The sequence below is a fragment of the Aotus nancymaae genome, unplaced genomic scaffold (assembly GCF_030222135.1).
Source record: "Aotus nancymaae isolate 86718 unplaced genomic scaffold, 86718_ANA_hifiasm-v0.15.2.pri h1tg000028l, whole genome shotgun sequence".
NCBI lineage: Eukaryota > Metazoa > Chordata > Mammalia > Primates > Aotidae > Aotus > Aotus nancymaae.
The window spans coordinates 19,994,113-20,020,486 of record NW_026988441.1 but is presented as its reverse complement, the minus strand read 5'-3'; the positions used below and the strand labels follow the sequence as shown (position 1 = coordinate 20,020,486).

Genomic DNA, 26,374 nt, shown 5'->3' with positions numbered 1-26,374 from the left:
GAGTCTTGCTCTGTTGCCCAGGCTGGAGTGCAGTGGTGCGATCTCAGCTCATTGCAACCTCCACCTCCCAGGTTCAAACAATTCCCCTGCCTCAACCCCTTGAGTAGCTGGGATTACAGGTGCACACAACTACACCTGGCTAATTTTTGTATTTTTAGTAGAGATGGAGTTTCACCATTTTCGCCATGCTGGTCTCGAACTCCTGACCTTGTGATCCGCCCACCTCAGCCTCCCAAAGTACCGAGATTACAGACGTGAGCCACCGTGCCAGGCCATCTTCTAGAATTTTTATAGTTTCAGGTCTTAGGTTTAAGTCCTTAATCCATCTTGTGTTGATTGTTGATTTTTGTATAAGGTGAGAGATTATACCTGACATTTATAACATTGACCCCAAAGTTTTACTGAAAAGTTCCACTCAAAATTTTTCATATTATTAGATGGTCCTTGGTTTAGTTGAATGTTGCAGTGCTGGACCTGCCCTGACTGACATCTCCCACTACCACTTTTGTAGAGAACAAGATGGGAGAACAAAGCATTGTCCTGAGGGAATCAGTTTCTTTCTAACCATGTGGCATGGAACTCATTTTCCCTTAGAAACACAACTGTACTGTGCTTAGTTTCTGAAACTACACTGTGGCGGGGGACAGCATTATGTCAAGGGAAGTACATGGGCTTTGGGGTAAAGTACTCCACATGCTGCCTGGCACATAGTAGGTGCTTAGTAAATGTTGACTGATAGTTGTCCACATCCCTCAGTTTTTCCCATCTATAAAATGGGTCTGATTCTATAAGTTTTTTATGTAAGTTTTATTCTTGAAAATAAATGTGTAGTGGTGTTATTATGCTTTTTCTTCCTTAAATAGAATAGCTGCCCAAACAATGTTAAGTTGAATTTTTTTAATGCCCAGTCCAAAAACACCCATTTTTCCCTAATTGTTGCAAAATGTACTTTTAGAGGTGGCTTTTTCATATCGAAAACCAAACAAGGTCCAGCCACTTTATTGAGAGTCTCTTAAAGTCTCTCTCGCTCCCTCCTTCCCTCTAAATTTTTTAAATAGATTTTATAATTGATGTTAGCATAGCTCCTGAAAATTGCATAAATCACAAAGGTACAACTGATGAATAATCACGAGTTAAACCTCTGCTTGTACCACAAACCATTATCAGCCCTTCAGCAGCATCCCTTCTTGGGCCTTCCTGTCGTTAACTACCCCTCCCCTCTTTCTGATAACCACTGTATTGACTTCTAACATTATCAATTAGTTTTTCCTCGTTTTGAACTTAATAAAAATGGAATTAACAGTACATATTCTACTTTATGTTTAGATTTTTTTCACTCAACGTGTGTGTGTGTGTGTGCGTGTGCATGTATATATAATTCAACATAGCAGAAATGCATTTCATTGCTGTATAGCATTCTACTCTAAGACTACCACAATGTATTCATTCTGCTGTGGATAGACAGTTGGGTTATTGCAAGGTTTTCCTCCCTGATATGAATTGATACCATTTTGAACATTCTTTTACATGTTTTTGGGTGTATATATGAAATGAGTCCATTTCCATTGGGTTTATACCTAGGAGTGGAATTTCATGGTAATTGGACCTTTATATATGTTCAGCTTTGGTAGACAATGTCAACAGTTTTCCCAAATGGTTGTACCCATTCATATCCTCACCAGCACTTTGTGTTGTCAGTCTTTAATCTTTATCAATTTGGTAGATGTACAGCAGTGTATTATTGTGGTTTCGTTTGTGGTTTCCTTGCTAATTTATGAGGTTAAGCATCTTTGCATTTGTTTCTGGGCTATTGCCCACTTTTTTGGATTGTCTGTTTTATTAGTTTAGCATTATTATAAGGGAATACCTGAGGCTGGGTAATTTATAAAGAAGAGGTTTATTTGGCTTATGGTTCTGCAAGCTGTCCTCTGCTTCTGATGAGGGCCTCAGGAGGCTTCCAGTCATGACAGAGGTGAAGCGGGAGCAGATGTGTCACATTGTGAGACACAGAGCAAGAGAGAGGGAAGGAGGTACCAGGCTCTTGTTAACAGTCATATCTTGCAGTAACAGAGAAAGAACTCATTATTCATGAATGGCTACACTAAGCCATTCATAAGGGATCTTTCCCTATGACCCATTCACCTCTCCCAGGCTTTACCTCCAACATTGGGGATCAAATTTGGACATGAGATTTGGAAGGACAACTATCCAAACTGTATCATCTGCTGTTTTCTTACTGAATTATGTATTCTTAGTACAAGGCTTTTGTGAGCATATTGCCAATGTCATCTAAACTATGGCTTGCTTTTCTATTTTCTTAATTATGTCTTTTGATGAACAGACATTTCTAGTTTAATATAGTCAAATGTATTAATCTTTTTCTTTGTGTTTAGGACTTTTGTGTCTTTATATTCTGAAACTGGTTTTGATTTTTTGAAATAGTCTGTTGAGTAAGGTAGACGATGATACAGAAATAAGAATGTGTGCTGGGATGGTACATCAACTATGTGTGCTTAGGTATTACTGAGCCTGGTTTACTAATATGGCACTAAAGCTAAAAAAAAATCTAACAGAAAGCATTCCAGAAAGGCTTTCAGCAGTGGGAATGACAGTTCACAATGGAAATGTTAAGGTTGCCTCTCAGTGTGGTCAGTCATTGTATGGGATTTATATAAATGTAAGTATGTTAGAAATGATGATAATGGCTGATATTTTTGAGAAGATTGTTTGTGGGCCAGGTGGTGTGCTAAGCACTCAATATGTGTCAGCTCAGTCCTCACAGCAGCCCTGTACTTAGGAATATTACTACCCCAGTTTTGTAGATGTGGAAACAGAGGCTGGGCTAGCTCAAATAAGTTTCCCCATGTCTCACAAGTGGCAGAGCTGGGGCTTGAACCCTTTCTCCTAAAACTGTGCCATCCTGCCTGCCTGTGCTATGCCAGGAAGATCTCTTTATGAAGTGTACTGCTGCTGCATGCCAGCCCACCTCACATCAGGGTGTGAAACAGCAGCAATTTCATTATGCTCAGGGATTCTGTGGGTCAGTGAGGAATTTGGAAAGGACATAGTAGAGATGGCTTATCTCTGTTGATGCAGTCTGGGGTCTCATCAGGGAAGGCTTGAAGGCTGGGGGTGACCCAGACAGCTGGGGGCTACAGTCTCTGAAGGCTGCCTCATCATAGGCTGGTGACTGTGCTAGCTGTTGGTTGGGCCTCAGCTGGAACATATACATGATTTCTCCTCGTGGACTTTGCAGGTCTGCTAGTTCCCGAAATGAGCTTCTTAGGTAAGAAAAAAGCTGTGTTGCCTTTTATGTCCTAATCTTGAAAGTCACAGCCCATCACTTCCACAAGAGTTACAGGCTTCAGTCTTTTTTCATCTGTAGGCATCTTGAGTCCAACCAATGTGTTGGCTTGGGGAAAAACTAAGTCTTTAAAAAGCTTGAATTTGTTTAAGGAAAATAGTGAAGGAAATAGTTTCATCAGGAGAAAAAAATACATATTTTGTTTCGAAGAGATGAACTGAAAGAGTTTGTTTTTCCCAGTGGCATAAAGATCTCTCAGGTTCATCACAAAATTTGAAGTGGCTGTTTGCGGGGGAGCGGGCCTTAGTTATTTCTTTAAAAGCATAGAAAATGAATGTCGTTAGATAAGCTCTATTGTAAAAGTTTCTGTTCAAGTCATTGTGTATGTGTTCAAACCAGACTCAGGTCATACCAAATCTTGTAGACATCCAGCTGCTTTCTTTTATCTAAGCCGTCAAGGCAGTTGACCTAGAAACTAACCAAGTAAAGTCCCAGGCCAGGGAAGTGGGTGTTTATAAACCAGCGTCCTTATCTCCTTGGGGTTCTGAGACCGAGATAACTGACTTACTAGCAGTCGGAGCTTTTTAGCCGAGTTGTAAGAAGCCTTAGGTTTCTACATTGGCTTCCTTTGGGTTACCAAAGTAGCTTCCTTGCATTGGGAAGAAATCATTTTTTATACAAATATGGGTGGGGTTTTATTGGTTAACACAGAAATTGTGCTTCTTTGGGCATTCCAAAGCCTGGGTCCAGCATTGGCCGTATTTATAAGCCACTCTAGGAGTCCAGCGGCTACACTGTTAGGGTGTTCACTTCTTTCCCCATGTCATCTGTATGACTTTGCCTTGATAGACTTGAATAACTGAGTCCCAAATGGCTCTGTCATCAGGAGCAGCCAGCAGTTCCACCAAGGAAGCAAAGTAGAATCGTGACAGGTGGTGCGATAAATGCACTCATGCTGTGGCAGTTCTTTTGTCAGTGTGGTTTCGTTTTGGTGTAGACTTTTTTTGCCCAATGGATGGGGCAGGATGGGAAGGAGCAGTTTATCCTAAGTGGAAATATGGTCGTTGCTGGTCTGTTGTTGAGGTGGGTAGAAATGATTTGTTAGACATAGCCTCTGTTTCAAAACTTATTTTTTTATGTTTTTGTTTTGTTTTTTAATAAATTCTATTGTTTATATTAGAGGTTAATATGATGTAATAGGATATAGATAGTAAAATGGTTACTACAATGAAGCAAATTAGCATATCTATCATATATACTTCTTTTGTGGCAAAAGCAGCTAAAATCTACTTACTTAACAAAAATTCCTAATACAGGACAATTTGATTATAGTCCTGGTGCTGTGCATTAGATCTCTAGACAAGTTCATCCTTAATACCTGCTGCTTTGTGTTCTGGAATCTTTTCTTTCCTTCCCCACCCCAAGCCCCTGGTAACCACTTTTTCGTTCTCTCTCTCTCTCTCTGTGTATTTGACTTTTAAGTAAGATTGAGCAATATTTGTCTTTCTGTGTCTGGTTTATTTCACTTAGTATGAGGCCTCCAGGCCCATCCATGTTGTGGCAAAAGGCAGGATCTCCTTTTTTAAGGTGGAATGAGAGTGTGTGTGTGTGTGCGCGCGCGCGCGCACACGCGCACCACATTTTCTTTACCCATTTATCCGTCAGTGGACACTTAGGTTGTTTCCATACCTTGGTTTTTGTGAGGAATGCTGCACTGAGCATGGGAATACAGATGCCTTCGTGAGCTGGCGATTTCATCTCCTATGCAGAAGAGGGACTTCTGCGTCATGTAGTAGTTCTGTTTTTAATTTCTTTAGGAACCTCCATACTATTTTTCATGGCCGTGCCAGTCAACACGATAGTATGATTTCCTTTTCCCTACACCCTTGCCAACATTTGTTCTCTCTTTTATCTTTGATAATAGTCATCCTAACAGGTTATCATTTCATAGTGGTTTTAATTGTATTTCCCTAATGATTAGTGATGTTGAGCACGTTTTCATATCGCTGTTACAGTTTTTATGTCTTTGAAGAAATAATCTGTTCAGGTTCTTTGCCAATTTTTTAAATGGGGTGATTTGTCCTTCTGCTATTGAGTTGTAAGTGTTCTTTATGAATTTTGGATATTAACCCCTTATCAGATAAGTGGTTTGCAAATATTTTTCCGCAGTCCTTAGGTTGCCCTTTCATTTTGTTGATTTGTTTCGTTTGCTGTGTAGTTTTTTACTTTGATGTTGTCCGTTTATTTGTTTGTGCTTTTGTAGCCTGAGCTTTTGGTGTCATATCCAAAAAATCATTGCCACAGCAGCGAGATTTTTCCCTGTATCCTCTTCTAGGAATTTGGTGGTTTCTGGTATTCCATTCAAGTGTTTTATCCATTTTGAGTTGATTTTTGTGGATGGTGTAAGATACTGGTCCAATTTAATTCTTTTGCATGTGGATATCCAGTATTTCTAGCACCATTTATTGAAGAGACTGTTCTCTCTCCATTATGTCCTCTTGGTGCCCTTGTCAAATGTTGATTGACTCCGTATGTTTAGATTTATTTCTGGGCCCTTTATCCTGTTCTATGGATCTGCGTTTCTGTTTTTATGCCCTTACCATACTGTCAAAACATACTTTCTATCATTTCTCCTTTTTCTTCGTGCTACATGTACAGATCAGAGCCTTAAAAATGGCTGTGCCCCACAGCCCAGGAACGTTCTTACCTCTGGAAAGGAAGGGAAGGCAGTCGAGGTCAGGCACACAGGGGGTCTTAAAGGTATATTGGTCATGTTCTGTGTCCCAACTAGGAGTGTTCATTCTTTATTATTCTTAAGGAGTCTTAGGGGAAAATGAACTCTATCCTGAAGAATAAGGGTCTGAAATGCATTTACATTAATGTACAATTTGTTATAGTATTGTTTATGATGTCAAAAAGATCAAAAACATTCTGGCTCTATGCTACTTAGTAGAGTGGTTAAATTATGATATTTTCATAGGATGGAACATTATACCCCATTGAAAATGCATAATTTTTAACTTGAGAAAATACTCATGGAACATTGTCAAAAGTTGGATTAAAAATCTATAGTATGATTCTACTTTTGCTTCAGATCTACATATGTACATTAAAAAAGACCAGGAAGCTATGCAAGTAATTTTTTAGAATTTGTCTTTATACTTGCCTATATTCCATTTTTGTGCAAGGAATATAGATTACATAATCAGAAAAGGGTTTAAATAAAGAGATAGCATTTGCTGACCAGTTAAATGGACAGGAATTGGCTCAGTAGTTCAGACTAACAATCCACAAGCAAGGGGCTCTGATAGCAAAGCAAACCAGATAACCCACAACACTCCAAATGAAGAAAAGGTGTTTATTCAGCTGTCAGTTCTGCAGGCCAGAAAGTTTGAGGGCCTGGCCCTGGCTTCTGGTGAGAGTTTTTGTGCTGTGTCACATGGCAGAGAAGGTCAAAAAAGGGGGGAACACATGCAAAGAAGGGAAGAGCTGAGGGGTGATCTGGCTTCATAACACCTCACTCTCAGGAGAACCAATTCATTCTGAGGACCAGTCCAGTCTTGGAAGAGCAGGAACTAACTCACTCACCACCGAGACAACAGCACCATCATCCCATTCATGAAGGATCCACCCCCAAACACAGAAACCTACCATGAGGCCTCATCTTCCAGTACAGCCACATCGGGGATCAAATTTCAACATTAGTTTTGATGATGACAGATCACATCCAAACTGTGGTACTGTGTCTTAGTCCATTCAGGCTGCTATAACAAAATACCTTAGACTGGGTAATTTATGAATATCAGAAATGTGTTGCTCATGGTTCTGGAGGCTAGGAAGTCCAAGATCAAGGTGTCAGCAGCTTTGGTGTCTGATGAGGGCCTGCTCCCTACTTCATAAATAACATGCTGGAAGGGGCAATAAAACTCCCCTGAGCCTCTTATAAGGGCACTAATCCCATTCACAAGGCCTCCGCCCTCATGACCTAGTCACCTTCCAAAGCCCCACCTTGTAATACAATCCCTTTGGGGTTAAGTTTCAACATATGAATTTGGGGTGGGGGGGCACGTACATTCAGATCATACTACACTATAATTTAAAACTTAGAAACTTTGAGAAATAAAATGTTTTGTCTCTTTGTAAGAGACTTATCAAGTGGTTTAAACAGCGCTTGCCTTCTCACTGTGTCCTTTACAGTCTAGAATGAGCATTTTCCTATGCCTTGGCAAGTGGTCAGTTGTCTTTTCTAAGTAATTATGGGGTCATCATCATGAAATGTCTCCAAGAGTTCCTTTAGTGCAGACTTTTTTGCCAGCCTAACTTCCTTCAGGAACTACATACCTCCTCATTAAATTCACTTTCACTAAGATCCTCTGGCTGCGTATCCCAAGTTTTCTTCAGTGGCAGCAGTATCAACATTCCTGTGGCCAACTATTTATTTGTTCTAGAATTGATTTACATCTGTGTCTAATTTTGCTTCCAGCATTATCACTTTTTGGGTTTTTGCTGCACTTTGATTTTGTTGGCCAGTTCCTCTCTTGTGACTATCGATTTTTGTAACATGTCCTGCAGGTTTAACATTGGGAGATAAGGAGGCAGCATAACTCCATGTTTTGCTGTCTGGGAGTGAACTGCATAGCACAATGACCAGTCACCAGCTTTGAAAGGCTTGCTTAGTCACTGGGCATGGTGCATCTGTGTTTACATAGTAGACTGAAGAGCTGCCAGTGAAGTTTGTTCTCTTCAGTTACTCACAGTTCGTATTCCCATAGTAGTTAATAACTGAAATTTGAACCATGCTGTCGGGGGACTGATAATGTTTAATGAAGCCATAGTAACTGAAATTCATAAAGCTCAGAACCATGCAAAGCAAGGACCATATGCATGCATGTGGGCGCACACACACATTCATCGTAGGCTTGTTTTTGTATATTTTTTCCATTGCTATTATAAATTGTGTTTTTTCCTTCTTGCTGGCATTTATCTAGCATTTTAATATTGTTTCCATATAGGAAAGTTCTTGATCTGTATGGAATGTTAGTTTTTTGGCTTTATTGAGTAATTATTTGTAACAGTTTTTAATTTTAATAATAATATTAATTTAATTTTAATAACAATTAGATTGTTAAAGCATATCATTAAATTATCTGCAAATCATTTTCTCATATTTCCTTTCTATTTATACCTCTTCTTTCTTTTTTTTTTTTTTTTTTTTTTTTGAGATAGAGTCTTGTGCTTATCACCCAGGCTGGAGTACAGTGTGGTGCAGTGGTGTGATCTCAGCTTACTGCAACCTCTGCCTCCTGGGTTCCAGAGATTCTCATGCCTCAGCCTCCTAGGTAGCTGGGATAATAGGTGCCTGCTGCCACGCGTAGCTAATTATTGTATTTTTAGTAGAGACAGGGTTTCACCACATTGGCCAGGCTGGTCTCGAGCTCACGACCTCAAGTGATCCACCTACCTCAGCCTCCCAAAGTGCTGGGATTACAGGCATGAGCCACCACACCTGGCCTATACCTCTTCTTTCTTTCTCTCGTCTGATTGTCCTAGCTGGTACCTCCGCAACACTGCATAATAGTGGGGATAGTAAATGCCCTTGTTCTGTTCTTGAGCTTAATGGAAATGCTTCTGGTGTTTCCTAATTAAGCTTGATACTAGTTTTGGAGTTGAGAAAGTTGTATTTTTATGATATTGAAGAATTATCCATCTACCCTATTTTGTAGAGAAGTTTTATTAAGAATGTATATTGGGTTAGGTGTTGTTGGTTTGATTCAAGTGCCTCCTGAGTATGGCAATAGGAAATACCCAGCTATACCCATGGTATATACTTGAAAAAAAAATTAAATCTGACCTTGAATCTAATGAAACCTATAGATCATTGGTTCCCAACTAAGGGTGCTTTTGCCCCCTCAGAGGACATTTGGCCATTTGGCAACGTCTGGAGACATTACTGTGTTTGTCACAACTGAGTCGGAGAGAGTGCTACTGGCATTTAGTGAGTAGAGGCCAGGGATGCTGCTGGACAACCTGCAGTGCCTCAGAGAAGCCCCCACGGTGAAGAATTGCCCCAAATGTCAAGAGTGCAGAGGCCAAGAAACTCTTTCCTAGAACTCACTCCCAGTTCACAAGAAACATGAAGCACATAGGGACATGATAAACTACATCACCAGAAAGTCCTCTGTGTAGTCCATGCTATGAGAGATTCTGCAAGGCAGATGGCCTGGTATCTTCAACAGATACATGCATGATGGGCGACGGGAAAGAAAGAAGAAATATTGTAGATTAAAAGAGACTTAAGAGACTTAGCGACCAAATATGAAATGTACATCTCATTTGGATCCTAATTTGAATAAGACATGTCTGCAAAAATCAAGCAAGTTTAAGTTAGGAGAATACATGAAACAAGATTGGCAAGATGCCAACAATCAGTTATTGAAACTGGATGGTATGGATCCATCACATTTTTATTTATAATTTTGTCTTTGTTTAACAGCTTCCATAATCAGAAATTTTAAAATGAATACTGATTTTTTTTTTAGATTTAGTCGCAGCAACACCAATAAAAATAAATATGCCTTTTCTCTTTTGATCCTTTGAAATGGTGACTCATAATAATGAATCTCCTAATACTGAATTGTCTGTATTCCTAGAATAAGCGTCTCTTAAAAGAATGAGCACATGCTAATGCACAAATTAAGGTTTATAGAGTGTGTGCTCAAAAGCTTTAAGTGCCTACAATTTTTATACAAAGATGATTGTCAATAGTCGGAATTATATTTTCTGCATAAACAATAGAGAATTCAGTGGAATTCCAATAATTCCATCCAATGTGAAATGCTAGGCAGCCTTTAAATATTTTATTATAGTCATTTAATAGAAAGGTTAAATTATATCAACAGTAGACTTCCATGATTCCAATTTTATAAAAATAATATCTGTATTTTTAAATAGTGGAAAACAAACATCAAAATAATAATAATGGTTATATCTAGTGATAAGGTTATGATTGATTTTTTGTTTTGTTTTTTTCCCTGTATATTTCTAATTTTCTATAGTAAATTTTTGAAATCAGGAAAAAAGTTATTTACAAAATTAAAGCAGTTCGCCTATCACCCAAATCTTGGTTTCTGATACCTTTCTCTAATTAAAAGAACTAGAGAAATTATCACTCTAGTCTAGGACTGGGGTGGGGAATATGCAAGGTGATCCTGGAGTGACTCATAGGGCTGACAAGTAAAGAAGTGCTCAAGAAATGAAACTTGGGGTGTGGCAGCAGGACATGGGAGCCCACCACAGAGGCCCAGGGGGGAAGGCTGGGGGAGTTTGAGCAACAAAATAAATAGTGCAATACAGAATTATATCCCAAAGTATAAAATACCCATGTGTCCACACTGATGTACATAAATGGTTGAATAAACAGGCGGGTAGGAATAGACACATCCTGTGCAGAAGAATTCCCTGTAATTGACGTACATGCCCCTTCCTCGAGGAGGCAGGTGGTCATTCCAGCTCTTAAGTGTGAGCTGCATACAGTGACTCCCTTACCAGTTGTACACTATGGAAATAGGGTAGAGAAAGAGGAGCTGGACCATGGAGAAACCTGACCGCAGCCAGGTGAGGAAGGTCAGGGGCGAGCCCTCCTAAGACTGGAATGTGGGGAAGACAGCCTGTTTCCTCTGTGGCCTTTCTCCCAAGAACCCATCAGCTCAGTCTAACTGCAGACAGCTCCAACTTGAGGGACATTTTACAAAGTATCTGACCCATATTCCTCAGATCTGTCAAGGGCATTAAAAACAAGGCAAGTTGTCTGGACTTGGCGGCTCAACGCCTGTAATCCCAGCACTTTGGGGGGTGAGCGGATCGCCTGAGGTCAGGAGTTCGAGACCAGCCTGGCCAACATGGTGAAACCCTATATCTACTGAAAACACAAAAATTAGCCAGGCGTGGTGGCGCACACCTATAATCCCAGCTACTCAGGAGACTGAGACAGGAGAATCGCTTGAACCTGGGAGGTGGAGGTTGCAGTGAGTGAGACCTTACCAGTGCACTCCAGCTGAGCGCCAGAGTGAAACTGTTTCAAAAAAAAACAAGGCAAGTAGGAGAAACAGTTGCAGTCTAGAAGATCCTAAGGAGAAGTGAGGACTAAAAGCCAGGTGGTGTCCTAGATGGGTTCATGGAACAGAAACAGTATGTTAAGTACAAACCAGGGAAATACAAATAAAGTGTGGACTTCAGTTCATAATGATGTAAGGAACATTGGCTCCTGAGTTATGGCAGATGTACCCCAGGAATGTAAAGGGAAATAACCTTTCTGTATATCTGTGACTACATCTGTAACTATTCTAAAACTAGAATTTTTTTTTTTTTTTTTTTAAGGAAAACAGTAAACAATAGTTCATCACTCTTATTTTTAAAAGGTTGGAATAATATTAGAGATGTTCTGTAGGATAAATTTGTAATTTCTGGTGTTTGCTTTCTGACCCAGTTTTCTCAGAAGTATGAAATTCTTGTTGCATAAGCCTGACTTGTCACTGGGGGATCATTCCGGATAAAGAATTTTCTGGTGAGGACTCAGGACCACAGTCTGATTATAAGTGAGGAGGCGAGTGTCTATAAAGAGCCAGCATTTCGTGTCTGTTTCCCCTTTGCATAACATAAAAATTAACATATGAAAGCCCGACATATGTAAAGGCACCTAGGTAGAGGCACTAGGTGGAAGAGAGTGGGCATCTCTTGCGTGGCGTCAAGCTGGGTGCCCAGCCACCATAGTGGAGGGCAGTTGCCCTTTTCAAGCAACTGATCCAGAAACACTTGAGTAGGGGACTGTAACCACACCACACTACACACTACCATCATGTGACCAGTACGGTCACAGAGGCAGACACTGAGTTTAATGGCTTGGGGGTGGAGAATTTGCCAGCTGCCCACCCTCTGAAAAAGATGTTAGTGAAAATACTATAGATTTATTGAGGTTTGTCAAAAAATTGCTGCATCTAAGATACAAATGGGCAAAATAAAATGAATTAAGGTTAGTTTTTTTGTAGTTAATCAAGAATGAAATGTAGTGATTCTGTTTTATCATGCCAGCTGTAATAAAGTCTTAAGGAGAATGCAGGCTACAAAAGCTTAAAAAGAATAGGGAAGCAAATTTTTAAATATTTAAATAATGAAACATCAAACATTTTACCACATTTTGAAGAAATAAAACATTGTAAATATAGCTAAAGCCTCACTTTCTTACTTCTTCACCCCTTCTTCCTGAGAGGCAACCCATTGTCTTGATAGTGATGTGTATCATTTCAGGCATTCATGAATAACTTTTCTATGTATATAACATATATGTGTGCACATGTACATATATATGGACGTGTTAAGCAATACATACTGTTGGTTTTGGTGTTTTAACAGTTTATTTAAATTATGTACCTAACAGATGTTTTTATTTTTCTTTTCACTGATCATTACTGACATTGGTTCCTGGTGCTAAGTGTAGATCTCGTGGGGGTTTTTTGTGTGTTTTGTTGTTGTTGTTGTTTCCACTTCATAACATTCTGCTATATGAACATAAACCAATTTGTTTCCATATCCTTGTGGAACAATAGTGGCTGTGCTTTGTATCCTTTTTTTGCTGTTCGTGGCTAGGATGATTCTTGTATGTGCGTCCTTGTGAACACCAGATTTGTGGGGCTACAGGTGTGTGCCACTTCAGCCTTAATAGATACTGCCAAATTGCTCTTCAGAGTGCCATACATAGAGTTTGTACATTTCCATTTTTCCACATCTGTGAAAAATCTTACCAGATTCCACATCTTTTCAGACTTACTTATCTTTGCCAGTCGGACGGGTGTGATACATTTCCCTGATTGTTAGTGAGATTGAACATCTTTTTATATAGTTGAATTTATTAGAAATTCTATCAAGAATTTCCTGTTTAGGCTGGGTATCGTAGCTCATGCCTGTAATCGTAGCACTTTGGGAGTATGAGCTCAGGAAGTCAAGGCTGCAGTGAGCCATGATCGCACCACTGCACTCCAGCCTGGGCAACATAGTAAGACCCTGTTTAAAAAAAAAATAAAAAATAAAAAAATAACTGCTTATGTATTGCCTGTAAGTGGGCTAGTGTTTCTTGAGATCAGAGATCCTTGGCCTTAGGCCTGATTCCTCAGGGTGTGTAATAAAAAAATACTCCTGCATGCTATCAAAAAGTTAAATTGGAGGTGGTCAGAATAAGAGTTTAGTCTTTGCCCGTGTTAAATTGCTTTGTTTACTCCTATGCCGTTTGATTTTCTTTATGCCTCGTTATTGCTGACTGTGTCTCTTATTGGTGTAGGAAGGAGTTCAGATAAGTTATCTGATTTTTTAGGTTAGTAATTAAGTATTTAACAAAAATGTCTTTGGAAAAGTGCATTTTTAATTTCCTAAAAAGATGACAGTTTTACAATACAGCCCAGCAATTATGCTCCTAGGTATTTGCCCAAACGATGACAACTTTTATCCTTACAAAAACCTGTGCTTGCTGGGAAGCTGAGGCAGGAGGATTGCTTGAGTCCAGGAGTTTGAGACTGCAGTGAGCTATGGTCATGCCACTGCACTCCAGCCTGGGCGACAGAGTGTAAGACCCAGTCTCAGAAACAAAGCAAAACAACTTTGCACATCAATGTTCATATCAGCAATTAATCATAATTGCAAAAAACTGGAAGCAACCAAGATATTGTTCAGCAGGTGAGTGAACAAACAATGGTACATCCACACAATGGAATATCGCTCAGTGATAAGAATGATCAAGCCCTGAAAGACATGGAAAAACTGTATATGCATATTGCTATTATTCCAATTATGTGACGTTCTGGGAAAGGCAAAACTACGTAGTCAATAGAAAGATCAATGGTTGCCAGGGATTCAGGGGCAGGAAGGAAGGATAAAAAGGTGGAGTACAGGGCATTTTTAGGGCAGTGAAACTATTCATGTGACACTGGAATGGTGAATTCATGGCAGTATACCTTTGTCAAAACACAGAATTGGCTGGGGATGGTGGCGTGAGCCTGTAATCCCAGCACTTTGGGAGCCGGGTGGATCACTTGAGACCAGGAGTTCGAGACCAGCCTGGTCAATATGGTGAAACTCCATCTCTACCAAAAATACAAAAATTAGCCGGGCGTGGTAGTGCATGCCTTTCATCCCAGCTACTTAGAGGGCTGAGGCACAAGACTCGCTTGAACCCAGGAGGCAGAGGTTGCAGTGAAACAAGAACACGGCAAAGCAAGACTGCACTCCAGCCTGGGCAACAGAGCAAGATCCTGTCTCAAAAAACAACAACAACAAAAAACAGAATTGTACAACACAAATAGTGAACAATGTAAACTATGGACTTTCATTAATAAAAAAGTATCAGTATAGCTTCATCATTTATAACAAGTAGAGCACACCAGTGTTAATAATGGGAGGAACTGGATACAGGGGAAGAGGAGGCATATGAGGACTCAGTACTATCTGACCAGTTTTCTGTAAACCTAAAGGCATCTAAAAACTAAAGGCTATTAATCTTTCTAAAAATCCTTCTTTGTTAAATTCAGATTTTACCAAGTGTACCCAACTATATGGAACAATTATGTTTTTTAATAGAAACATTTTAAGACTATTATTTGTTTTATTTATGAAATTAAATTGTTGAAGCTTTTTCAAGACAACTGCTTCCGTTTTTTGGGAGTCTATAAAGAGTGCAGAGTTCATGTTGAAAATCATTTCGTTTCTTTTTGCTTTCTCGGTTAAGCAGTAGAGTGGTATAAGGTATTAATTTTGTAAGTTTTCTTTATGTGTGTGATTAAATAATTTAGAGCAAAGATTTTGCGCATTACTGTATCAGAAATCTTTCCAAATATCGTAATAGTTAAAGTAATCTGGAATGTTTGTCTTGATTCTTACTAATTCTTTATAATATAAAATACCTTCTTTCATTGATTCTAGGACATCCATTCTGAAATCAGTGTACCTCTTAGAAATCAATGTACCTCTTAGAATCAGTAACATCTTAGATTCAGTGCAATACGATATGTATAATAAGGGTTCAGAAGAAGGGATATAATAATTGTTACAGAATCATGATAATTTTTCAGCAGTGTTATGGGACCATTCTGATTTTCCCTGTGCCTGCCTGTCTTTCAGATGCTCTCTGTGTGGGTATGTGTGTAGCCATCCTCCTTCTTTGAAGTCTCATATGTGGAAACATGCGAGTGACCAAAATTATAACTACGAACAAGTAAACAAGGCTATTAACGACGCGATTTCACAAAGTGGCAGGTATTTCATCTACCCCCTCCCTTTATTGCTATGTGTAAATTAAAGCCAAGATTAAATCTGCTAGTCCTACATTATAGCCTCCTCATGATGTGGTGTGTTTGTTTTGTTTTTAAGAGTTCTAGGGAAATCCCCTGGAAAGACTCAATTAAAGAACAGTGAAGAGAGCACAGATCCCATCACTGGAAGTTCAGAAAATGCAGTGTCATCTTCAGAACTGATTTCCCAGACTCCCAGTGAAGTTCTGGGTCCCAACGAGAATGAGAAACTGAGCCCTACAAGTAATACCTCATATAGTTTAGAAAAAATCTCCACTCTGGCCCCTCCTGGTATGGAGTACTGTGTTTTACTATTCTGTTGTTGTATTTGTGGTTTTGAATCAACCAGCAAAGAAAACCTCTTGGATCATATGAAAGAGCACGAAGGTGAAATTGTAAACATCATCCTGAATAAGGACCACAACACAGCTCTAAACACAAATTAGATGGAATAATGACTCAAACAGGAAAGCAGCAGAAGAGGATTCCTTCACCAGTTTCACCTTTGCGCTTCAAACAACCTAGCCACAGAAGAAATCGTTGATGTGATTTTTGAGGAAGTGACAGATGTGACTTTGGAACCAAACTTGTAATAAAAGGAATTCCAAACGGATGAGCAGTAATGATAAATTTAAGTATTTTGAGTGAGGGGGAGTGGGTCGAAGAGGAAGCAGAGGTGTAATACAATATTAACCCTCTTTTACCCCTTCTTAGTGTTGAGTGTATTTATTAATAAAAGCTTATATAGTATAGAAATGCAAGCAAAAGAGTTAAGAAAGAGCTTTTCAGGAACTGTTCTAAAAGTCATGAAGTGTCACAGTCTTAAGCAGAACTTAGTTTTCTTCTCACTTCTGACATGCAGACTCCAGTGAGAAATGGGAGACAGTTCTGGGAGAGGTTTTTTCAGTGTCACCAACAAAGTCAACAATGAAACATAGAGGGCTTTGAAATGATCTACTGAAATCCCTAAATTGGTAGAAATTTACTTAATCTAGGATATGTTCCTTTACTCCTTAGTAAAGAAAGAAAAGAAGACAGACCTCTAAATTCAAAACTAGATTGTAAATAGGCATTTAAGAAGTAAAGTATTGTCTTAAATTTACCGTGACTTTTTGTGGGCAAAAGAGGAAACAGGTGAATTCCCACCAGACTCAAACCAGATCTCAATTTATAGTAATGCTAAATTGTCTTGAGTGTTCTCAGAGGTTCTTTTCAGTGTCTGTCAGAACTTTGCATACTTTCTCAGTAGTACATAGACCTTCTAATACTCTGCTAAATGAGACCATGCTTGTTATCTGAAAGTGTGTGAAAGAAACAATGTATGAAAATTTACATTTGATCATTCGACATTGGAAATAGTTTGAACTATTTCCAAAAATCCCTTAAGGGATGAGGGGTGAAATTTAGAAGCTCCTGAAAATAAGTACTGCTGTGTTGAGCTTTTCCTTCCTGGGGTATATTAATTTACTTATATTTAGCAGAAGTGGAATATATCCAAATGTGACTAAAATATAGCAGAAATTCAGGTTGTTTGTAAAAATTGAAATAACAAACAGCATTTGGCAAGTCTATAGGATTCCTCCTATCTGGAAAATTCTATTTTGTTAGAATGCGATAGGACATATGGAAAACCAACGCAAAGTGCTTTAGCATTAAAACTCACCATCAAATAGATATAGTCTTATTAATTACACATTTTATAATTATTTCCAAGAGTGAAGAAAACAGGGTGTTTTTGCTTTTGTAGTTCTGATTACTTATTTATGCATTGTTTTGTTAAAGTAAATTCTGCTTACAGGTGAAAAGGCCGGTGCGCTCTTCCGTGCACTATGCTCATGGTGCTATTTCCGAGTATCTGAATATTGATTTCTAACACCTGAGACGAGGCTGTGACCCATCAGCTTTGAACACTGAAAACAGGTTTTCGAATGGGATACTCTGTAGGCGTGTTTTAGGGAAGAATTCCGTTCCTAAAGTCCAGGTATGATTGGATTAATATTTATAAAATTACTAGGAATTATTTAAGTGGGGCCAGGCATCTTGAAACATTGTCTGATTTGTTGGGTTTTTTTTTTCTTTCTCATCTCATTTTGGTGATATTTAAACAAACATAAATGATTGTAACTTTGCAGCTTTTTTATTTAGGTAGCTTTAATTTATTTATGAAAGTTAATCCATTTCTGGTATGTGGTTTTTAAAAATATGAAATGGATTTATATATACTAAATTATATTCCCCAAATCCACTGTATGTGGACTTATATTCATTTTCTCCTTTTTTCAGAATTGAAACATTTTAATTTTAAATTTAAATAAAACATTTAAAATAGTTTCATTATTATTACTGTTCCCACTCACTGTAAGTCAGTTTTATCATTGCTTGTACAATGACTCAGTATTGTGTTATAAAAATCTGTTATTCTGAAATTAACAACCTTAGAAGAATTTTGTTTTATAAAATTTCCTTGGCTTTAGTTTTGTATAATATTTGGAAAATATTAATAATGAAAAGAATCCCCAAAATTTCAATGATGTGAATTTTTAAATTACTTTATTTCTTTAAACTAATTGCATTGATTGTTACTTAGATTTTCCACTTGGTATCATGGATTTAAAATTTCCCCACCTCATGGGGAAAACTAACCCAGAAGTTCAGAGCCTTTCAAGTTACATCTGATTCTGGCCTTAGAATTGTCCTTAAAAGCGTTCTCCTGGCCAATAAGAGAAAGCATGTATCAAGGAGGTTCTGTACGTTCCCATTAACATTTTGTGGCAAGCCTTAAGTTAAAAATGTGTCTACTAAGAACAATCGAGTTTTCTAAAAGTAATAATGAAGATTATGCAATTATAATTGTAAAAGAGAAAGCTATTAAAATAATCAGTAGCCTGGGCATGGCAGCTCACACCTGTAAATCACAACACTTTAGAAGGCCAAGGCTGGAGGACTGCTTGAGTCCAGAAGTTTTAAGACCAGCCTGGGCAGGCCGGGCATGGTGGCTCACGTCTGTAATCCCAGCACTTTGGGAGGCCGAGGTGGGTGGATTACGGTGAGGAGTTTAGGACCAGCCTGGCCAACATGGTAAAACCTCATCTCTACTAAAAAATACAAAAATTAGCTGGGCGTGGTGGCAGGCACCTGTAATCCCAGCTACTCAGGAGGCTGAGACAGGAGAATTACTTGAACCTGGGAGGTGGAGGTTGCAGTGAGCCAAGATCACGCCATTGCAGTACAGCCTGGGCCATAAGAGCAAAACTCTGTCTCAAACAAACAAGAAAAAAGACCAGCCTGGGCAACATGGGGAGACCCGATCTCTACAAGAAATCAAATATTAGCCAGGCATAGGTGACACGTGCCTGTAGTCCCAGCTACTTGGGAGGTTAAGGTGGGAGGATCGCTTGAGCCTGGGAGGTGGAAGCTTGCAGTGAGCCGTAATAGCACCATTGCACTCGAACCAGGGTGACAGAATGAGGTCCTGTTTCCAAGAAAAAAAAAATTTCAGTAAGAATTACTTCATAGGAATAACATTTATTGGTATTAGACTCCTTATTAGACAAAGCTGATAATATTTGTTTTCTGCTTTGAACACTTAGATGTGGTAGTGAAAATAGCTTTGAAAAGAAACTGTATATGACAAAGGTGGGGAGGGGGAAGATGATGCATTCTGATCATTATAAAGAATACTTTTCAGGGCTCTATCATTTTCTCCCTTTCTCTAATCATCCAGAATACGGTAGGTGTCCCAGTGTTCCAACAGTATCACACTAATATTCTGTGTGATTGGTAGTCCAAGTTCGTTGGCCAGATAGTGCAATGTCGTGACACCCAAGCCTTTGCTCTGGATCTTTCTTCCTGTTGAAGGTGGCTGCTGGTGGCTTCATAATTGTTTTCTGATTTTTTTTTTCTCACAAAGCAAATGGTGGGCATCCATGTTTACATTGCACCTTTCCGTGCTGTAATTGGCTTGACAAAGGCAAGCAGGCTTTTCTGTTGAGACTTACTGTATTTTTAGTTTTCATAGACACTTATTATTTAATCTTTTTAAATTGTACAGCAAGGTGCTCTAAGTAATATTCGATAAAATATATTTAATAGAAATGTGTGTTTGATATTCATGGACATGAATACATGTATTTTTTTAAGAAATAAGTATTGTGTAACACTATGGCATTGCTTCTATAGCCAAAGTATAAAAATTTCTGGAATACTGACATGTAAAGACTACAGTTAATTCTGACACTGTATCTTATTAAAATAGGATGATTTGCATTTTGTAAAATTATCCTGCACATCGAGCTGCATGCCTTAAAGCTGAAACTCTAGGATTGTGTTCATGGTAAGAACAGTTCATCTGTTCAGAACAGTGAGGCAAGGTCTATAGTGCTTCTTTAACTACCTTTGGAAATACTGTACAATGTTAGAATAATTTATTTTGCTTTACAGGAGTTTGTCATGTATTGACTTTAATATTGTATTTTGGTAATAAATTTTTTGTTAAAAAAAATTTGCCTCTAACTTTTATTAACCACAGGTTGTGTCCATTCTTTTCCTGGAAATGATGACTTTATTGCTTAGAAAGTCGCATTTAAATAATTAAAAGCTTCCCAAGGATTAAACGAAGGCTATCTTGATAACTTGTTAATCTGTGCTGACTAGCATTAGACTGTTAGATGAAGATAAATTGAAAAGGCATTTAGCTTTTTAAGTCATTTTAAAAATTCAGTATAATTTTGAAGCTTTTTTTCCTTGCTACCCAGTTCAGTTTCTCTTCCAAATGTTGACACGGTTATATGCTTTCAATTCTTGATGTAGTCAAAGTGCTAAAGACTAGTTCTGCTATTGACAATTAGCATTCTTTAGTGAAGGCCGAAAACTACAGTGATGTGTTCACACCTTGATAATTTTGTAATCTATACAGATAGCTGTTGATGTCCTATCTGTTGCACTGACAATTGAAGCTAACATCATCTGACTGTATTCTGGGTCTGGTTATCAATTTGTGCCCTAGAATCCTGGGGCCACTTCAGTTGAAAGTGACCAAGGCCAAATATTTCATCCTATGCTTCCCAGGGACACATTAATCATATCCCCTGTCTTTCAAGAACCTAATCGGAAATGTGTCACTAACCTCCAAATTAGAGAAATCCTAGCATGGAAGCTCTAGAACATACGATCCAGTGTGGCAGCCACTATAATATGCTCTAAGTGTAAAATACATAGCAGTTGCAAAGACTTAATACAAAAAGGAATTGTATTAATAGTTTTTTTATATTGATTACATGTTGAAATTAGTTTTACTTGTTTTTTTAATGTAGCTACTAGACAATTTTAATTGACAAGTGGCTTACATTGTTTTTTGTTTTGTTTTTTTTTTGAGATGGAGTTTTACTCTTTTTGACCAGGCTGGAGTGCAACGGCATGATCTCAGCTCACTGCAACCTCCAACTCCCGGTTTCAAGAGATTCTCCTGCCTCAACCTCCTGAGTAGCTGATATTACAGATATGTGCCACCCACGCCAGGCTAATTTTGTATTTTTAGTAGAGACAGAGTTTCTACATGTTAGTGAGGCTAGTCTCGAACTCCCGACCTCAGGTGATCCGCTGGACTCGGCCTCCCACAGTACTCAGATTACAGGCGTGGGCCACCGAGCCCAGCCTACAATGTATTTGTATTGGATAGCGCTGGCACAGAAGAGAGATTAGCAAACTAGAGCCCTCTCTTCAAAGCCAGCCTGCCACCTGTTTTGGCAAATAAATTTTATTAGCACACAGCCAAGCCCGTGTGTATACATTTTATGTATGGCTATTTTCAAGGTACAACAGCAGTGCTGAGTAATGGTGACAGAGATTGTATGGCCCACAAAGCCTAATTTACCACCTATTTGATAGAAAACATTTGCTGACTAGACCTCTGAACTAGAACCACGATATAATTTGTGATCTAGAGCTACCAGAAAGCAAACGGCTTTTTACAAAGAAAGCTTTTTATAGTAGTGCTTTATAACTAAATTAGTTTGTTTCTTCCTGTGTAATTTTTATAGTCTACCTGTCTACAGATCTTAGCCATATTTTATGACTTTAACCTATTTCATCTCTGATATTTAAAGCCAAACACAATTTGTTTAAAATAGCAATGCATAATTAAATAATAAATCAAAATGCAGCTATAAAGTCTCGTTTGTCTCCTGACAACTTTACGGTGTCGCTGTTGGCCCCCACGGCTTCACCCTGTCAGTGCTGTGGGACTGTAGCACACGGCCTGCAAGTGTAACCATGGTGCAAGGTAACCCCAGTGACTAATCCACTCAGCTGGGGTGACAATTGACTTGAATAACCCCGGATATAAAGAAAAGAGTCTTCAGTGCACCTCTTTATCATGAATAGCATGTGCGACTCCAAAGCCAACTTCAAAGGTAGGGAGGAGGTGGTAGTTGGCTTTGGTCTAGAGCTGTTGATTAAACTGGCAGAGCTAAGAAAAAATTCGTACTCCTCTACATAGATTTCTTCCAAGTCAATCAACGAAGATGGAAAATGAGAACGTTTTTGGCCCTGTAAATTCATAGAGAAGTTTCTAATTGGTGCCATACGATAGACTGACTTAGGTAGTGTGTTTTGGTGTATATCTCAGAATCCAAATCAGCTGAAACCATTTTCAAAGGCCTATGTATCTGTGCAGCACAATCCAGTTTGCATGCTGTGTTAGAGGACTATAGACCTTGCTTTTCTAGTGGCACATTAATAACTATACTGTACTTAGTTTTATTTGAACTAAGAAGTGTTTATAAGATTATGACAGCTTTAGTTTCTTTAATCTCCTGATTTTTTATTCCAATAATGGGTAATTAGTTTAAATTGTTTGCCTTACCAAAGTAGATTATATAGGTAAGAAGGTTTTCCTTTGAATTAAAAAGTTTAATGTCAGGCATCTAATATAAATTATTACTGCCATATAACAGAATCATGTCACATGTTGGTGGCTTTTTGCTCCTTAACTCAACCAGATTTACACCAGTTGTGTTACTTAATCCAGATAGAAAAGGTGCCATTCTGTAATAATTTGTAAAAATGCATATAAAACAGATACTTCTAGGTAAATGGGGTGTTTGTTTTAAAATGATTCTACCTATTAGGCAGATGTAGAAAAAACAATTTAAGCCGGGCGCGGTGGCTCACGCCTATAATCCCAGCACTTTGGGAGGCCGAGGCGGGTGGATCACGAGGTCAAGAGATCAAGACCATCCTGGTCAACAAGGTGAAACCCCGTCTCTACTAAAAATATAAAAAAATTAGCTGGGCATGATGGCGCATGACTGTAGTCCCAGCTACTCGGGAGGCTGAGGCAGGAGAATTGCTTGAACCCAGGAGGTGGAGGTTGCAGTGAGCTGAGACCGCGCCATTGCACTCCAGCCTGGGTAACAAGAGCGAAACTCCGTCTCAAAAAAAAAGAAAAAACAACTTAAAAAAATTTTTTTCACCAGACACAGTGGCTGACACCTGTAATCCCAGCATTTTGGGAGTCTGAGGTGGGCAGATGACTTAACATCAAGAGTTCGAGACCACCCTAGCCAACATGGTGAAACCACATCTCTACCAAAAGTACAAAAATTAGCCAGTTGTAGTGGCACACACCTGTAGTCCCAGCTACACGGGAGGCTGAGCCTGGAGGATCACTTGAACCTGGGAGGCAGAGGTTGCAGTGAGCCAAGATCACACCACTGCACTCCAGCCTGGGTGACAGAACGAAACTCTGTCTCAATAATAATAATAATAATTGCACAAATCAGAAAATCATGAATCCTCAGCCATGAGCTCAGACCCAACTATTTCACCTTGCTGATTTCTCAGCTTGGTACTTTGTTAAAAGGAAAAACAAAAAGAATATTTATAATTACCCATGTTATTACCATAGATTGATCAGTAATAAGTATCATTTTAAAATGAGAAAGTATATTATCTTAAATGTATACACAGTGGAAAACTGGACCTGAACAGACCCTCAATAAAATAAAACATTCATTTTTCAGGACTTATATTAGCACCTACTAGTGCTATTTAAAGGTTTATTGTCACTACTGTGCACATCTCCAATTTTTTTTCTACTTGTCATCTTATTAATTTTAGTATCCATATTTTAGAAATAGTGTGGCTGTGTTTTACTGAAATAGGCACATCAATCCACATCTTGTTCTTTTTGTTTATATCTGCAGTCCCATTTAAATTCAGTATTTCCAACCACAAACGGTGTTAGAAAATTCTATTTCAGGCTTATGAGAAAAAGTACAGCAGGATATAGTTCAGAGCTTAAGCTGTATTTATTTCTGTTCCTCTAGAGCTAGCATTCCACAAAAAATAGTTATGCTGAAATAAACAGTGGTAGGAAACCAGTGGTTTCAAGGCTATCTGCATTTTCTAAAGCCCTTCTCCACGTGAAGCCTGAGAACACAGTTGGTGCGGCAGTGCCTCCCTGGAAGGATGATATTGGAGTCCATCACAGTTTCACCGCAGAGGTGAAAAACTTAACGTGAGGCTCTTCAGCATTTGGGACCACCTGGAGCAACCCTGCGCTCAGCCTGCAAATGCAGACAAAAACTCCAGTGTACTGTCTGAGTGGTTTTTTTTTTTTAATTTTTAAGTTCCGGGGTACATGTGCAGGATGTGCAGGTTTGTTGAATAGGTAAACACATGCCATGGTGGTTTGCTGCACCTATCAACCCATCACCTAGGTATTAAGCCCAGCATGCATTAGCTATTTATCCTGGTGCTCCCTCTCCCCTCACCCCGCCCCAAGACAGGCCCCAGTGTGTGTTGTTTCCCTCCCTATGTCCACGTGTTCTCATTGTTCAGCTCCCACTTACAAGTGAGAACATGTAGTGTTTGGTTTTCTGTTCCTGCCTTAGTTTGCTGAGGATAATGGCTTCCAGCTCCATGCATGTCCCCGCAAAGGACATGATCTCATTCCTTTTTATTTCTGCATAGTATTCCATGGTGTATATATACCACATTTTCTTTATCCAGTCTATCACTGATGGACATTTGGGTTGATTCCATGTCTCTGCTATTGTGAATAGTGCTGCAACGAACATAAGCATGCATGTATCTTTTTAACAGAATGACTGATCTCCCACTGGATATATACCCAGTAATGGAACTGCTGCATCAAATGGTATTTCTGGTTCTAGATCTTTGAGGAATTGCCAGGTGTGGTGGCACTTGTAATCCCAGCTACTCAGAAGGCTGAGCCAAGAGAATCACTTGAACCCAGGAGGTGGAGGTTGCAGTGAGATACCAAGTGCAATGGTGAGATACCAAGACCTCGCCATTGCACTCCAGCCTGAGCAACAAGAGCTAAACTCCCCCATCTCAAAAAATAAAAATAAAAATGAAAAAAGTATACCTGCAAACCAGTCCAGATGCTAGCCTCTTCATGTCAGATGCCATCCTGCAGGCCCAGGGAATAGCTTTCTACTTCAGTCCAGTGGCCTTGTGATCAGGTAGGAAAACAGTAAAAGTGGCAAGAAATAAAACCAAATCAGCACTCATCTTTAACCATAATTGATAGATGAAATTTACCCTTGAAAGATAAAGTGGAACAAGGCACGGTGCGGTGGCTCATGCCTGTAATTCCAGCACTTTGGGAGGCCAAGGCGGGTGGATCATTTGAGGTCAGGAGTTTGAGACCAGTCTGGCTGACATGGTGAAACCCCATCCCTACTAAAAATATAAAAATTAGCCAGGCATGGTGGTGGGCACCTGTAATCCCAGCTACTTGGGAGACAGAGGCAGGAGAATTGCTTAAACTCAGGGGACGTAGGTTGCAGTCAGCCGAGATCGTACCACTGCACTCCAGCCTAGGCGAGAGAGACGGAATCTCATTCACTGGAGTGAGATTCTGTCTCAACAAAAAAGATAAAGCGGAACAAGAGCTTCATAGCCATATTCCTAACTAGGTTATACCTTATAAAACTAAAAAGAATACGTATGGACATAAGATACAAAGGGTATGATCGTTAATTAAAACCCTAAAACAGTAACAGCTGTCTACTGTAAACAGGCACACCAGCTGCACCTATACATTGTATTAAGTACCTTAAGTGTTTCTAAAATTCAAGAAGACATCAGTCTGAGTATGGTGGCTCCCTGTAATCCCAGCACTTTGGGAGGCCAAGGCAGGAGGATTGCTTGAGGCCAAGAGTTCAATACCAGCCTGGGCAACATGGTGAAACCCCCATCTCTACAAAAATAAAATTTTTTAAAAAAATAGCCAGGTGTAGTCACAGCTTTGGGAGGCTGAGGTGGGAGGATCACTTGAGACTGTAATGAACTGTGATTGCACCACTGCACTCCAGCCTGGGCAACAGAGTGAGATACTATCTCTAAAAATAAATAAAAAATACATTTTTTAAAAAAGAGACAAAATGAATCTAGGATCACAGAGTTCAAAACTGGTTGAGAAAATATACCAGTTGTCGTTGACACATTCACTGTATTTGATGGCTATCTTTTCTCTAAGCATATTGTAATACAAATATAAAATTGTTTTGTTTCAGAAAACAATAGAATACATCAGCTGAAGTTACCCCAAAAGAAATGAAAAAAACTTCTGAGTGTGCCCTTAAAATTAAGGGGAGTTCCACCTCCCCTTCTTTCTCTGTTCTGCCACCTGTTATGTAAATGTTACGATCACGGACTATGAGAACAAGCACAAGACAGAGCTTCTAAAACTCAACAACAAAATCCAATT

The 26,374-nt window shown here is 39.1% G+C and overlaps 1 protein-coding gene across 2 annotated transcripts in view; it reads left to right on the top strand.

Annotated features, from left to right (window-relative positions):
* ZNF507 (zinc finger protein 507) overlaps positions 1-20,154 on the top strand; it is a 40,301-nt gene extending 20,147 nt beyond the window's left edge. For both annotated transcript variants that reach the window (XM_012448439.2, XM_012448440.2), the window contains 2 exons: positions 15,467-15,601; positions 15,716-20,154. In XM_012448439.2, coding sequence (XP_012303862.1) covers positions 15,467-15,601; positions 15,716-16,082 — 502 coding nt within the window. In that variant the 3' untranslated portion in view covers positions 16,083-20,154. The remainder of the gene's footprint in view (positions 1-15,466; positions 15,602-15,715) is intronic.
* The last annotated feature ends 6,220 nt before the right edge of the window (positions 20,155-26,374 follow it).